Below are 16,063 nucleotides of genomic sequence, written 5' to 3' on the forward strand. Positions count from 1 at the left end.
ATCTTGACTGCATTAACCTTAGTGGCTAGTTAGTACAAGGCCCTGCTGAAGTAAGATATGGTCACTAAGGTGTATACATCACATTCCTTTCTCTTAAGCTACAACTTCTGTCTCTACTAAGCTAGAATATACCTTGTCACTTTAAAAAGAGGTTTAAGTAAAATCTTCACTGTGTGAATTACCAAGCTTGAGTTACAAAATTCAATCCACATGTAACCAAAGCTACAGCATTTAAAAAACTAAGGGACACTATAATCCTGGGTTAGTGGGGGTGATTTTCTAGTCCTATAGATCAACAATTTGAAATGCAGGAGGCATTCATAAATGACTGGACATGGAAAAGGGTAATAATCCTAAAACTACAGTTTATTTTCCCCAAATACACAAAGTATACTGTGAATCAAAGCTAATCGCAAAACCAGTTTTGCAAGTCTTTTTTTTTTTTTTAAGCACAGGGACAGGTGTGTTTTTGTTTTTTTTGTTTTTTAAGGCCAGCTGGTAGAGAACAGTTATAGCCTTAAATATTGGATGTGTTACCTGATTTTATTTTTATTTGAGCAGATAATGAGTCAAAACTGGTCTGGGAGAAAAAGTAGTCTGGTAAGATTATACCTGTAATTTCACATTATATTACTCTTCGGGACTTGTGTCAAGTTCTATTCCAAACACGGCCAACACGTTCATTTAAAAAAATGTGAACTGCATTACTAAGAATTAAAGCATAACTGTATTTATTTTCTGCCTTTGGTTTTAGGGCCTTATTGATCATGCTTTGCCATTTCAAATGTATGCCTTTTTTCATTAAATAAAGTTGTCTTAATATTCAAAATGTCTCATGATTTCATGCTGGAAAGAAACAGTCTTAGAGATGGCAATGTGAAAGAAATAGAAAGTTGTGTTTTTTTAAAAAGAATCAGCACCTGTACATTAAACTGACATGTGGTGAAGTCACATAAGTCATGTAACCAACGATGTTTAGTAAAACTGGTAAAACACAGCCCTCCACCAGAAAATGGTCACATCCAAACTTTGGAAGAGCTCATACCTGTCTCAGTTCTGACAGTCCCTTAAGGATTGCTTGCTGTCGATCCCTGTTTTTCACCAAGTTAGGATTAAGAAGTGGGTCCCTGAGATGGTCAAAAAGCTGTTCTTGGTCACAGTCTGAAGCCAGATAAAAATGACAAAAATTCAAATACATTTATAATATGAAATAGCCCTATGCTATAACATTCTATGGATTCATTAATAAATTTATATCCTAGGAAAGCACCAAGTAGAATTTAAGTAATAAATATTCAATAAAAATTTTAATAATTGACTCCAAAAGAGAAATTTTTTTCTACCTCTCTTGGGGCAATTTGGATTTTTAATTGGGGGGGGGGGTACACTTATATTTACTTACCATGTAGATTTTGGTACTGAGGATCCTGGGTTAAAGGCCTAGACAATGGTGCATCTGGATCAAGGTAATAGATCTCATTGGTTCGGACATAGGGAATAAAATGAAATGGTTCAGAAAACCCAGGTGATAATTCTGTTTGACTGTCTCCTGAGATCAGATCCTCTCTTTCATAAGTACTGTTTTTTAGTGTCTGAGTTTGCTGTGTTCTGTTTTTCACTGCCAGAACTGGTGGTGATTGAGACCTGTATTTTTCCAAAAAGCACAATAAGGGACTTCTTAAAAAGCATGAATGAGAAACTGTATTTTATTTTAGATTAAGCATATTCTATTCTTCAATCACATTTCAATTTATTCTAAATGTACCTATAACACCTTTAGGAACACTATATGTAAGAGGCTTGAGTTCTATGATACCATTTCCTAAAACAGGGCAACAAAATGGGATTAATTTGGGGTTTACTAGTACTTGCTGAGGATTATATATATGCTAGAACAGGGAGAAATTTACTAGCTTCTGAGGATCAACACTACCTGAGTTAATTTAAACCTAATGTTTCTCCTTAGATAATTCACTATAAAATAATATACTTACCGCCTAAAACTAAACTTGCTATTAGAGCCATATTCAGAGACAGCTTAAACCAGCTGGTTTGTGCACAAAAGTAGAGAATAAAAATTCTAACAATTTAAAATCTCCCACTGGTTAATTGCTCATTATCCCTACCAGTCATTTATTCCCTACCCCCTCAATCCAAGCAGAACGTCTATTCCACTGCTGGCATATCTGGAAAATCAAAACTGTTAAAGTCTGAAGATAACAAAATATCACCCACATTCCTGCTTAGGATGCCTAGGTCCAGTCCAATTTGGACCTTCAAATTCTAGGTAAAATGCCAGACACCCTTTCCCTTAAACCTCTATTCACCTGAAGTCACAAACTTTCCTGTTACTGTCTTCACAGACATGCATACATGCTTGATCTCACCTATATTTTGAGCAAGTATTTTATATCACACAGAAAGCACTAAGTAGCTACGGAATCCATAACATACCTTTCCTTGTTGAAAGAATTAATTATCTGAGGTTCTTCTTCCTAAATGATAGACAGGAGAGACAGGAGTTAACAGTGTTTCCATACGTCCCCACAAATGTTTTTAGTGGTTGTTGAAATAATCTGAGGATAATATTTGAGTAACACATACTGGATAATAGGATAGGAGAGGCTTGGTACTTCTCCAGAGTCAGAGAAACCAATCCAGTAATTCCTGACCTTGTAAATTATCCTGTCTATATGGACTATAAACAAGAGTTTTGAATGGGTATCTGAATAAAGAATAGCATTAATCTATACAGGGTTTAAGTGTAAACTTTTTCTGTAAAGGACATAGTAAACACTTGGCTTTGTGAGCCATGTGGTCTCTGTTGCAACTACTCTAAACTCTTCTTGCAGCATGAAGCCAGCCACAGACAATAGGTTAAAAAAAAAATGAGCATGGCTGTATTGCTAAAAACTTTATTTGCAAAAGCAGGCAGCACGATGGATTTGCCCATTGGCCATAGTTTGTTGACCCCTGCTGTAAACTACAGCAAATTTCTAGAACTCTTATTCACACCCAGAATAGCCCTGTCGAAACATGCATGTGTGGAACTGTATTCTCATTCTAAAAACTTCGATACATGCTTTAAAATATTTTTCTAGACAGAAGAGCTTTACCTTTTTGACTAGCTGCCACCTGAAACTTGGTTCAGTTTCTTGAGATGAATGAAGAACATCTGGTGAAGTGACTCTATTTTGAGAGAGGTGTCCAGGATTATTTCTTTCTACCAAATGAAGCAGTTCCATCTGCCTTCTTACTCTTTTTTCTTCTCTCAGCTTTTGAAGCTGTTTAGGGTACTTTTCTGATGCTGGAATATACCGTCTCAGTGGTTTATTTATATTCCAATCAGGCCTTTTAGGACACTTCTTCATATGTTTTGTTTGTTTCTCTGTTCTTGTGAACTGATTACACTGGTCATTATAACTGTTTTCTTTTTCTAAGTTGGCTCTGTTATCATGACTTACTAGTTCTTGCTTGTTCTTCCTAGTGTTAAACTGTTCATTAAATTCTGCAGGAATCTCAGGAGATGAACAGTTTATAATTTCCCTCTCTATTACCGATCCACAGCATGATTCTATATTGGTAAATATTCCAGCATTTAAGTCATCTAAAAGAAAGTTTCAGATGATTAATTTTTTAAAAATTGTGGTAAAACATACATAATGCAAAATTTACCATTTTAACCATTTTTTCAAAGGCATTAAAACTGCCCTCTAAAACTCTGGTTTGAAAATTGAAAAAAAAAATTCTATACCCACTAAACTCCCCATCCCCCGCTTCCTGCCAGCTCATAGCAACCACCATACTAATTTGTCTCTATGACTGTCTCTTTTTGTGACTTCTGTTAGCATAATGTCCTCAAAGTTCATCCAAGTTGTAGCATGTGTCAGAATATCCTCCTTTTTAAGGCTGAATACACACACACCATAAAACATTCCATTGTATGTATATACCACACTTGTTTATCCATTCATCTGCCAAGGGACACTTGGGTTGCCTCCACCTTTGGGCTATTCTTCAAGACCTTACTTTTTTCAGTTCTTCTGACTACACCCAGAAGTGGAATCGCCAGACCATATAGTAATTATAAATTTTCTGAGGAAATGCCATTCTGTTTCCTTTAGCAGCTGCACCATTTTACATTCCCACCAACAATGCACAAGGGTTCCAATTTCCCTAAATCTTCCATTAAAGCAGTTTTAAGTGTACAATTCAGTGGCGCCAAGCACACTCATGATGCCACACAATTCCAGACCCCATCATCACCTCAAGCAGAAACCCTGCACCCACTAAGCAGTAACTCCCCATTCCACCCTCCTTCCCAACCCTCAGCAACTTCCACTCTACTTTCCACTTCTGAATTTGTCCACCCAACCCTAAATTCCTTACACCAGTGGAACTATACAATATTTTTGTCTCCCTGCACAACTGCCCCCCGCCCCTCACGTGCAGCTTATTTCACTCAGCGTAATGCCTTCACGGATTATTCAAGCTACAGCACATATCAGAACTTCAGATGATTCGCTATTTTTTTATTTTATTTTTGGCTGCGCTGGGTCTTCGTTGCTGCACATGGGCTTTCTCTAGTGGCGAGCGGGAGCTACTCTTCATTGCGGTATGTCGGCTTCTTACCGTGGTGCACGGGGGAGCACGGGGTCTAGGTGCGCCGGCTTCAGTAGTTGTGGCACACGGGCTCAGCAGTCGTGGCTCGTGGGCTCCAGAGCACAGGCTCAGTAGTTGCAGCACACAGGCCCAGCTGCTCTGCGGCATGTGGGTGGGATCTTCCCGGAGGAGGGCTCGAACCCGTGTACCCCGCAATAGCAGGGCGGATTCTTAACCACTGTGCCAACAGGGAAGTCCTCATCTAACTTTTTAAATGTCTGTATCTCATATACCATCATGCTATGCCTCCAGGCCATCCCTGAATCACATATAACCTTTTACTTTCTTCCATTTTGAAAACAGGAAAAGTTCACCATTCAAACATCTAAAATCTCCTTAAAATTTACATAATGTTCATGATTATATATGTGTTCAGCTATCACAACAATTGAGCAACAAAATTACTTTGTTGCTCAAAAGACTTTTTTTCACATATGATTAAAATTTTAAATTCACAATTAGCTAAAAAAAAGTCCAATTATTGCTGTGTGTTATTGCAGACTAGAGCTGGCCAGGACTAATCCTAGTAAGGCTGCCCAGCCTACATCATTTTCATACTGGATATCCTTTTTTGCCACTCTAGACCCACTTTACACCTTTCTCTCCCCGGCTCTCTGACCTAGCAGGCTGACTGGTAAGAACCTTATCAATGGGTTCCTGGGTCCTCTGGTTTCTGTTTCTGTCAGGAGTGTTCATATGCAGATTATAGGAAGGGAAAAGAGTGAATTCAGGATACTTATCCCACTGGCTCATTCCCTGTGAGCTGACCTCAGGCTGACTCTATCCCTTTACCAAAGGTTCCCCTCAAAGTTACCTCTATACAACGCTTGTCTTCTAGGTTCTGGTAACAAGTCAGTTGCTACTAGCACCAGAGTCAAAGCACTACTGCTGTTTTCCCTCACATCCACTCCTTTGAAAATAGTCTCTTTTTAAATAATCCATCTTTAATTATTCTACTTTGGGACCCTGACTGATTAAATTGCCTTAGAATCACCCAGTGATAATATACATAATTTCATGGTCTTAAAGACCTAGTTTGACTTTTTTTTTTTAGTTTGACTTCCTCTTAAGTGATGTGTAGGATTTATATAATTTTGTTGTTTATCTGGACATAGAGAAGGGAGAAACCACATTCTTCAAGCTTACGAGGAAACTATAAAAAAAAGTTTTGTTTTTTTTAATAAACTAAACAGGTTGCTTTACCCAATTCCCTTTTCAAATTCCCTTCTACCTTCTGTCATATTATGTAATCTGGTGTTGTACTGAAGATCTAAAATTAACTGGCAGAAAGAGTGGTATGTTAGAGGATGGATTTCCATTAAGACATTCTGGGCTTGGGGCTCAGCACTAGCCAACTCCAGAGTAGCTTTTTGATATTTCTAGAGGAACATTAATATTATCTCCTAACTTATGGCCAGCCAAATTGGTTTTTGTCTCTTGTTAAGTTACCAAGGGATCCCCAAGACCACAAATAACTGACAGGAGGGTCCACTGGTAATTAGTTTAAAAACTGAAGGTCTGGTTCAAGGTGGTGACCTAGGAAGATCCTGAACTCGCCTCCTACAGACACACTTGAACCTATAGTTACATATGGAACAATTTCCTCTGAAAAAAGCCTAAACAACTGGCTGGGCGACTCCTACACATTGCCCAAGTCTGGCACACCATCAAAGCAGGTGGGAGAGGCTGAGACACAGTCAAGCCATAAACCCCACCCCTGTGCTGCAACCCACAATTGGGAGGGAACTCAAAACCCAGCGCTTTTCCCCAAGGAGATAAGGGTTTGAACCCCACATTGGGTACCCCCACTTTTAAGATCTGCACAGAACAGATAATCCCCCAAAACACACAGCACTGAAAACCAATGCGGCTCATGTCCACAAGACCCACAAAGCTATAGCAAAAGGGAGAAACAGCTCTTAAAGGGCTCACTTACCTCAGGGCCCAGTGCAGAGGCAGCTGATTACACCCAAATGTGAAAGAGGCTCATTTAAAAATATGCTGAAGCGTTGGCCCAAGAGGTAGGAATGTAACTTAACACATCTAGGGGCTTGCTGGAATACTCTTGGGATGGGGGTGGGGATGAGGATGGTGGGCACCACCTGTTTTTTTTTTTAAAAGAACCACTAGGCCTTTTACTCCCACCTTGCCGTCCCTGCCCCGGCTGTTACACTGCCCCCCGCCCAACTTCAACATGTACAGCAAACCCTCAGCAAACATCATTCTCAATGGTGAAAAACTGAAGGCATTTCCTCTAAGATCAGGAATAAGACAAAGATGTCAACTCTAGCCACTTTATTCAACATAGTTTTCGAAGTCCGAGCCACAGCAATCGGTAAGAAAAATAAATAAAAGGAATACAAATTGGAAAAGAAGAAGTAAAACTGTCACTGTTCACAGATGACATGATACTATACATAGAAAATACTAAAGATGCCACCGGTAGACTACTAGAACTAATCAATGAATCTGGTAAAGCTGAAGGATACAAAATTAATACACAGAAATCTCTTGCATTCCTATACACTAACAATGAAAGAGCAGAAAGAGAAATTAAGGAAAGAATCCCATTTACCATTGCAACAAAAAGAATAAAACACCTAGGAATAAACCTACCTAGGGAGACAAAAGACCTGTATGCAGAAAACCATAAGACACTGTTGAAAGAAACTGAAGATGATACCAACAAATGGAGAGATATACCATGTTCTTGGATTGGAAGAATCAATATTGTGAAAATGATTATACTACCCAAAGCAATCTATAGATTCAGTGCAATCCCTATCAAATTACCAATGGCATTTTTCACAGAATTAGAACAAAAAATTTAACAATTTGTATGGAAACACAAAAGACCCCACACAGCCAAAGCAATCTGCAAAAAGAAAAATGGAGCTAGAAGAATCAGGCTTCCCAACTTCAGACTATACTACAAAGCTACAGTAATCAAGACAGTATGGTACTGGGACAAAAACAGAAATATAGCTCAATGGTACAGGATAGAAAGCCCAGAGATAAACCCACACACCTATGGTCACCTAATCTATGACAAAGGAGGCAAGGATATACAATGGAGAAAAGACAGTCTCCTTCATAAGTGGTGCTGGGAAAACTGGACAGCTACATGTAAAAGAATGAAATTAGAACATTCTCTAACACCATACACAAAAATGAACTCAAAATGGATTAAAGACCTAAATGTAAGACTGGACACTATAAAATTCTTAGTGGAAAACATAGGCAGAACACTTTTTTTTTTTTTTTTTTGTGGTACGCAGGCCTCTCACTGTTGTGGCCTCTCCCGTTGCGGGGCACAGGCTCCGGACGCGCAGGCTCCCCGGCCATGGCTCACGGGCCTAGCTGCTCCGCGGCACGTGGGATCCTCCCAGTCTGGGGCACGAACCCGTGTCCCCTGCCTCAGCAGGCGGACTCTCAACCACTGCGCCACAAGGGAAGCCCCAGAACACTCTTTGACATAAATCACAGCAAGATCTTTTTTGACCCACCTCCTAGAGTAATGAAAATAAAAACAAAAATAAACAAATGGGACCTAATTAAACTTAAAAGCTTTTGCGCAGCAAAGGAAACTATAAACAAAACGAAAAGACAACCCTCAGAATGGGAGAAAATACTTGCAAACGAAGCAACTGACAAAAGATTAATGTCCAAAATATACAAACAGCTCATGCAGCTCAATATCAAAAAAACAAACAACCCAATCCAAAAATGGGCGGAAGACCTAAATTGACATTTTTCTCCAAAGACATACAGATGGCCAAAAGGCATATGAGAAGATGCTCAACATCACTAATCATTAGAGAAATGCAAATCAAAACTACGAAGAGGTGTCATCTCACACCAGTCAGAGTGGCCACCATCAAAAAATCTACAAATAATAAATGCTGGAGAGGGTGTGGAGAAAAGGGAACCAACCTTTTTACACTGTTGGTGGGAATGTAAATTGATACAGCTACTGTGGAGAACAGTATGGAGGTTCCTTAAAAAACTAAAAATAGAATTACCATATGACCCAGCAATCCCACTACTGGGCATATACCCTGAGAAAACTGTAATTCAAAAAGACACATGGGACTTCCCTGGTGGCACAGTGGTTAAGAACCCTCCTGCCAATGCAGGGGACACGGGTTCAAGCCCTGGTCCGGGAAGATCCCACATGCTGTGAAGCAACTAAGCCCATGTGCCACAACTACTGAGCCTGTGCTCTAGAGCCCGCGAGCCACAACTACTGAAGCCCGCATGCCTAGAGCCCATGCTCTGCAACAAGAAAAGCCACCGCAATGAGAAGCCCGTACACCACAATGAAGAGTAGCTCCCACTCGCTGCAACTAGAGAAAGCCCACGCACAGCAACAAAGACCCAACACAGCCAAAAATAAATAAATAAATGTTTAAAAACAAAATAAAGAGACACATGTACCCCAATGTTCACTGCAGCACTATTTAAAATAGCCAGGTCATGGAAACAACCTAAATGTCCACTGACAGATGAATCGATAAAGAAGATGTGGTACATATATACAATGGAATATTACTCAGCCATAAAAAGGAACAAAACTGGGTCATTTGTAGAGATGTGGATGGACCTAGAGTCTGTCATACAGAATGTGAAGTCAGAAAAACAAATATCGTATATTAATGCATATATGTGGAATCTAGAAAAATAGTACCGATGAACCTATTTCCAGAGAATGAATAGAGACACAGATGTAGAGAATGGATGTGTGGACACAGGTGGGATGAATTGGGAGATTAGGTTTGACATAAATACAGTACCATGTGTAAAACACATAGCTAGTTGGAACCTGCAGTATAGCACAGGGAGCCTTAGCTTGGTGCTCTGTGATGACCTAAATGGGCCAGATGCGGGGGCAGGGGAGGGAGGTCCAAGAGGAGGGGATATATGTATACATATAGCTGATTCACTTTGTTGTACAACAAAGTGTACAATATTCACTTCGTTGTATATTGTAAAGCAATTATACTCCAATAAAATAAATAAAGTGACAGCTCATAAATTGGCTTTTATACAGTTTTGGACTATTCCAAGGATTACAAAAGCTTGAACTCAAGACAGGCTCTTCTCACTGAAATGAAGCAGTGGGATGAACTCACTTTGCAGTGCTAGTTTAAAAATTTAAGTCAAGTTGCTCCAAAGTTTTAAAGTCAGCAGGTGAAAAATACCTTAGATAAGTCTGAAATAAGGAATACCTTACATTGTACTGTAAGTGTTTATTATGTAAGAATAAATAAAAATGAGGTGGGAGAAGTACAGGTAGATGCATGCTAAGAACTACTGCCATTTTGAATACTAGCCAAAACTATTTTCCTTACAGATGTTTCTGTAAGAATTTTCTCTAAGCACTCTGTAATTTTAAGAAGTACTTTAATAAATGTTCTGTTTATACTCAAAAAAATATAAATAAAATTTTAAAAATTAAAAAACACTAAGCCTTTTATTCCCACCTTGCTGCCCCTGCCCCGCTGTTACACTCCCCACCCCCAGCTTCAAACGGGCGGTGGGGTGGGGGGGGGGGAGGTACCATCTTCACAGCCACCCTCTGCCTTGCTATAGCTGGTACACGCCATCTTCACCCGCTCCCTTTACCCCATTTCAGAGTGCCAGTATCTCCTGAAGGGGAACTTTTACACGCATCTGGAGCCCTGGTTTTTACAGCTGTTGCCCCCTGATGGCCTGGCTGTGGAGGCAGGGGTTGGGGGGGGCAGAGGTGGGTCACATTCCTGGGTCCCATGAAACTGTAACAATCAGAGAAACAGTTCTTGGCAGATTATCACCCCCAGGACACTGCATGGACAGCAGGCTGAAACAAACCCCAGTCTTTCTGAGAAAGATTCCTATTTGCTTCTCCAAAAGGTTTGGCCTTAAGGGTAGGCTTCTAGTTTGGTACACATCTAGGGGCCTACGGACAAGCTCTCAGGGAATGGAGATCATTAGATGCAATCTTCACATTATTTCTCCGCCTTAATCCAGCTTTCCAGTATTTCCCAAAAAGCTTATACCCTTGCAAGGTGCCCCAATTTTTGCAGCTGCCACCAGCAGACACTTCTACATCACCTGGTTCTAGTGGCCAAGCGCTCATGCTTGCAGGTCCCACAGGACTGTAACCAACGGAGAAAGAGTTCTTAAACAGCTACTACTGCCAGGGCACAGGAAGAGAAAACAGATGCAGGAGTTCAGTCTCTCTGTGAAAGAACCCTATTAGCGTATCATAGCTACAGCCTGAGGGGCAGGCTCCTAATTAAACACCTATCTAAGGGCTGACTGTAACCCTTTCCAGACACCTTAGAGGTCAAGCACCATCTTCATACTCTCAGCTATGCTCTAGTCGTCCATTATCTCTTGGAGGGGGGCTGTTACCTGCCTATGGTGCCACAGGTTTTACGTCTTGTGCCCTGGTTTCTGCAGCTGCTGCCTGGGGGATGTCTCTTGATTGCCTGGCTCTGGTGACCAGAGGGGCTTGTGTTCCAGAGTCTCAAGGGACTACAACAATTGAAAATTATTGGCATGTTACCACCCCCAGGGCACTACACAAACAGGAAACTGAAACACATACACCCTATCTTTTCATGAAAAAGGTCTATCTGCTTATCCTGGAGCTTTGGCCTGAGGGGCAGGCTTCAGGTTTGGCATACATCTAGAGGCTTACTGAGGTGCTCTTAGGGATGTAGACTGTTGGACGCCATCTTTGCACTTATCCTCTGCTTCACTACAGCTTGCTGATGTCTCCCAGAAAAGAGCTTATACACAAGAGCTTATGCAATTGTCTGGAGCCCCAGTTTTTGCTACTGCCATCCAGGAGACGCCTCCAGAATGCCTAACTCTGATGGCCAGTGGAGCTTATGCCTGCAGTCCCACAGGACTGTATATATTTGTATACTTTAAAAGACTACCTGGGGCTTCCCTGGTGGCGCAGTGGTTGAGAGTCTGCCTGCTGATGCAGGGGACACAGGTTCGTGCCCCGGTCTGGGAAGATCCCACATGCCACGGAGCAGCTGGGCCCATGAGGCATGGCCGCTGAACCTGTGCATCCGGAGCCTGTGCTCCACAATGGGAGAGGCCACAACAGTGAGAGGCCCGCGTGCCGCAAAAAACCAAACCAAACCAAACCAAACCAAGACTGCCTGCGAGTCTGGCTTCCAGTCAGCCTGAATCTAGGTGCTTAGATTTGGGACACTGACAAATCCTGGCACCTCCTCAACCACTGGGAGCTATTAAAAATAGAATATCCTGCACGGACAATCACAAAGGCTTGAGATACAACCAAAAGCTAGGGTAAGATTGAATGATAACGTTCATTTCCTACACAAGGCCACTCCTTCAAGACTGGAAGAGGTGGCTGTTCATTTAATGCAAAGAAACCAACAAAGAGAGTCAAGAAAAATGAAGAAACAAAGGAAGAACATGTTCCAAATGAAAGAATAAAGAACCTTAATGAAAAAGTGATAAGTAATCTACCTGATAAAGAGTTCAAAGTAAGTAATGATCCTAAAGGTTCTCACCAAATTCAAGAAACCAATGGATAAACACAGTGAGAACTTCAGAAGAGATAAAATATAAATAGTACCAAATAGAAGCCACAGAGCTGAAGAATACAATAACTAAACTGGAAAAATAGAGGGGTCCAACATCAGACTAATAGAAGCAGAAGAAAAGTTCATGAACCTGATGACAGGGCAGCAGAATTCATCTAATCAGAGTGGCAAAGAGAAAAAGAATTATAAAAGTGAAGACAGGGGCTTCCCTGGTGGCGCAGTGGTTGAGAGTCCGCCTGCCGATGCAGGGGACACGGGTTCGTGCCCCGATCCGGGAGGATCCCGCATGCCGCGGAGCGGCTGGGCCCGTGAGCCGTGGCCGCTGAGCCTGCGCGTCCGGAGCCTGTGCTCTGCAGCGGGAGAGGCCACGACAGTGAGAGGCCCGCATACCACAAAAAAAAAAAAAAAAGTGAAGACAGCTTAAGGGATTTATGAGACAACATCACGTGAACTAAAATTTGCATTACAGGGGGCCCAGAAGGAGACAGAAAAGGGACAGAAAACTTATCTGAAGAAATAATGGCTTAAGACTTCCCTCACCTTGGGGAAGAAAGCTCTGTGGAAACCCAGAGAACACTAAACAAGATGAACCCAATGGACCCACACACCAAGGCACAGTATAATGAAAATGTCAAAAAAGTTAAAGACAAGGAGAGACACTTAAGAGCTGCAGGAGAAAAACAACTTGGGCTTCCCTGGTGGCGCAGTGGTTGAAAATCCGCCTGCAGATGCAGGGGACATAGGTTCGTGCCCTCGTCCGGGAAAATCCGACATGCTGCAGAGCGGCTGGGCCCGGCCACTGAGCTTGTGCGTCCGGAGCCTGTGCTCCACAACGGGAGAGGCCACAACAGTGAGAGGCCTGCGTACCGCAAAAAAAAAAAAAAAAAAAAAAAAAGAGAAAAACAACTTGTTATGTACAAAGGAACCCTCATAAGACTATGAGATTTTTCAGCAGAAACTCTGCAAGCCAGAGGCAGTGGCAAAAAATATTCGAAGTGTTTAAAGAAAAAAACTTCCATTAAGAATATTCTATCCGGGCTTCCCTGGTGGCGCAGTGGTTGAGAGTCCGCCTGACGATGCAGGGGACACGGGTTCGTGCCCCGGTCCGGGAGGATCCCACATGCCGCAGAGTGGCTGGGCCCGTGAGCCATGGCCGCTGAGCCTGTGCATCCGGAGCCTGTGCTCCACAACAGGAGAGGCCACAGCAGTGAGAGGCCCACGTATGGCAAAAAAAAAAAAAAAAAAAAAGAATACTCTATCCAGCAAAGTTATCATTCAGAATCGAAGGAGAGAGAAAGAGTGTTTTCCCAGATAAGCAAAAGCTAAAGGAGTTCATCACCACTAAACTGGTTTTATAAAGGAACTTCTTTAAGCTGAAAAGGGTGCTATAATTAGTAGCAGAAAAACATATACAAGTATAAATCTCACTGTAAAGGTTAATATTAAAGGCAGTGGATTATTCACTCATAAATCTCATAAATCACTCATAAAGCTAGTATGAAGGTTCAAAGACAAAAGCAGTAAGAATAAATAGTTAAGGGACACACAAAGTAAAAGATATAAAATGTGACATCAAAAACATAAAACACAAAGGGGAAGAGTAAAAATGTAGAGCTTTAGGTGGCATTCAAACTTAAGTTGTTATAAAGTTGGTAAGCCTCATGATAACCACAATGCATAAACCTATAGTAGATACACAAAAGATAGAGAAAGGTATCTAAGCATACTTCTAAAGGAAGTCATCAAAACACCAAGGAAGAGAAGAAGGGACAAAGAGGAACTACAAAACAACCACAAAACAATTAACAAAAGTACAATATATACATTCCTATCCTTAATTACTTTAAATGTGAATGGACTCAATTCTCCAATCAAAAGAGAAAGAATGGCTAAATGGATTAAAAAAAAAAACCCACACTTATCTTATATGCTGCCTACAAGAAACTCACATCAGATACAAGGACACACCACACACTGAAAATGAAGAGAAGGGAAAAAATATTCCATACAATTGAAAACCAAAATAAAGTGGGAATAGCTATATTTATATCAGACAAAATAGACTTTAAAACAAAGTCTGTAACAAGAGACAAAAGAGGGCATTTAAAGAGGTCAATCCACCAGAAAATATAACATTTGTAAGTATTTATGGACCCAACATGGGAGCACCGAAATACATAAAGCAAATATTAACAGACCTAAAGGGAGAAATAGATGGCAATACAGTAATAGTAGGAGACTTTAATACCCCACTCACATCAATGGATAGATCATCCGGAAAGAAAATAAATAAGCAAATAGCCTTTTATGATACATTAAATCAGAAGGACTTCACAGGTATATACAGAACGTTCTATCCAAAAGCAACAAAATCAATATACCACATTAACAAAGTGAAGGATAAAGATCATATAATCATCTTAACAGATGCAGGAAAAGCATTTGCCAAAATTCAACAATGGTTTATGATAAAAACTCTCAACAAAGTGGGTAGAGAGGGAAAGTATTTCAACCTAATAAAGGCCATATATGTCAAACCCACAGCTAAAATCATGCTTGATGATGAAAAGCTGAAAACTTTTTCAAAGACCAGGAAGAAGACAAGGATGCCCACTCTCACTGGTTTTATTCAACATAGTAGTGGAAGTCCTAGCAAGAGCAATTAGGGAGGAAAATGAAAGAAAAGGCATCCAGGGCTTCCCTGGTGGTGCAGTGGTTGAGAATCTGCCTGCTAATGCAGGGGACACAGTTCGAGCCCTGGTCTGGGAGGATCCCACATGCCGCGGAGCAACTAGGCCCGTGAGCCACAACTACTGAGCCTGCGCATCTGGAGCCTGTGCTCCGCAACAAGAGAGGCCACGATAGTGAGAGGCACGCGCACCGCGATGAAGAGTGGCCCCCACTTGCCACAACTAGAGAAAGCCCTTGCACAGAAACGAAGACCCAACACAGCAAAAATAAATTAATTAATAAAAACTCCTACCCCCAACATCTTAAAAAAAAAAAGAAAAGGCATCCAAATTTGTAAGGGAAAAGTAAAACTGTCACTATTTGCAGGTGACATATCGTATACAGAAAACTCTAAAGCCTCCACCAAAAAAAACCCTATTAGAAATAACAAATGAATTCAGTAAACTTGCAGGATACAAAATCAACATACAAAAATCTCCTGCATTTCTATACACTAATAATGAACTGTCAGAATGAGAAATTAAGAACACAATCCCATTTCCAACTGCAACAGTCCCAATTACAAGTACATAAAAAAGAATAAAATATCTAGGAATAAATTTAACCATTGAGGTGAAAGACCTGTACACTGAAAACTATAAGACATTAATGAAAGAAACTGAAGACGACTCAAATAAATAGAAACATATTCCAAGCTCATGGACTGGAAGAATTAATATTGTTAAAATGACCATGCTACCCAAAGCAATCTACAGATTCCACATAATCCCTATCAAAATTCCAAAGATATTTTTCACAGAAACAGAACAAACAATCATAAAATTTGTATGGCACCACAAAAGACCCTGAATAGCTAAAGCAACCCTGAGAAAGAAGAACAAAGCTGGAGGCATCATGCTTCCTGATTTCAGAGTGTAATACAAAGCTGTAGTAATCAAAAGAGTATGGTACTGGCATGAAGACATACACATAGATCAGTGAAACAGAATAGAGAGCCCAGACATAAACCCATGCATATATGGTCAATGATTTTACAACAAAAGATCCAAAGAGAAACAACATTTTCTTCAATAAATTGCATTGGAAAAAATGGACAGCCACATGCACAGGAATGAAACTTGACCACTATTTTACATCAT

At 40.7% G+C, this 16,063-nt stretch overlaps 1 protein-coding gene across 10 annotated transcripts in view; it reads right to left on the bottom strand.

Moving 5' to 3' along the window:
* CCDC66 (coiled-coil domain containing 66) overlaps window positions 1-16,063 on the bottom strand; it is a 54,839-nt gene that overhangs the window by 1,962 nt on the left and 36,814 nt on the right. For all 10 annotated transcript variants that reach the window (XM_049715285.1, XM_004267932.3, XM_049715284.1 and 7 more), the window contains 4 exons: window positions 3,117-3,607; window positions 2,455-2,495; window positions 1,403-1,644; window positions 1,046-1,161 (listed from right to left, as the gene is read on the bottom strand). In XM_049715285.1, coding sequence (XP_049571242.1) covers window positions 1,046-1,161; window positions 1,403-1,644; window positions 2,455-2,495; window positions 3,117-3,607 — 890 coding nt within the window. The remainder of the gene's footprint in view (window positions 1-1,045; window positions 1,162-1,402; window positions 1,645-2,454; window positions 2,496-3,116; window positions 3,608-16,063) is intronic.

This window comes from Orcinus orca, chromosome 10 (assembly GCF_937001465.1).
Source record: "Orcinus orca chromosome 10, mOrcOrc1.1, whole genome shotgun sequence".
Lineage (NCBI taxonomy): Eukaryota > Metazoa > Chordata > Mammalia > Artiodactyla > Delphinidae > Orcinus > Orcinus orca.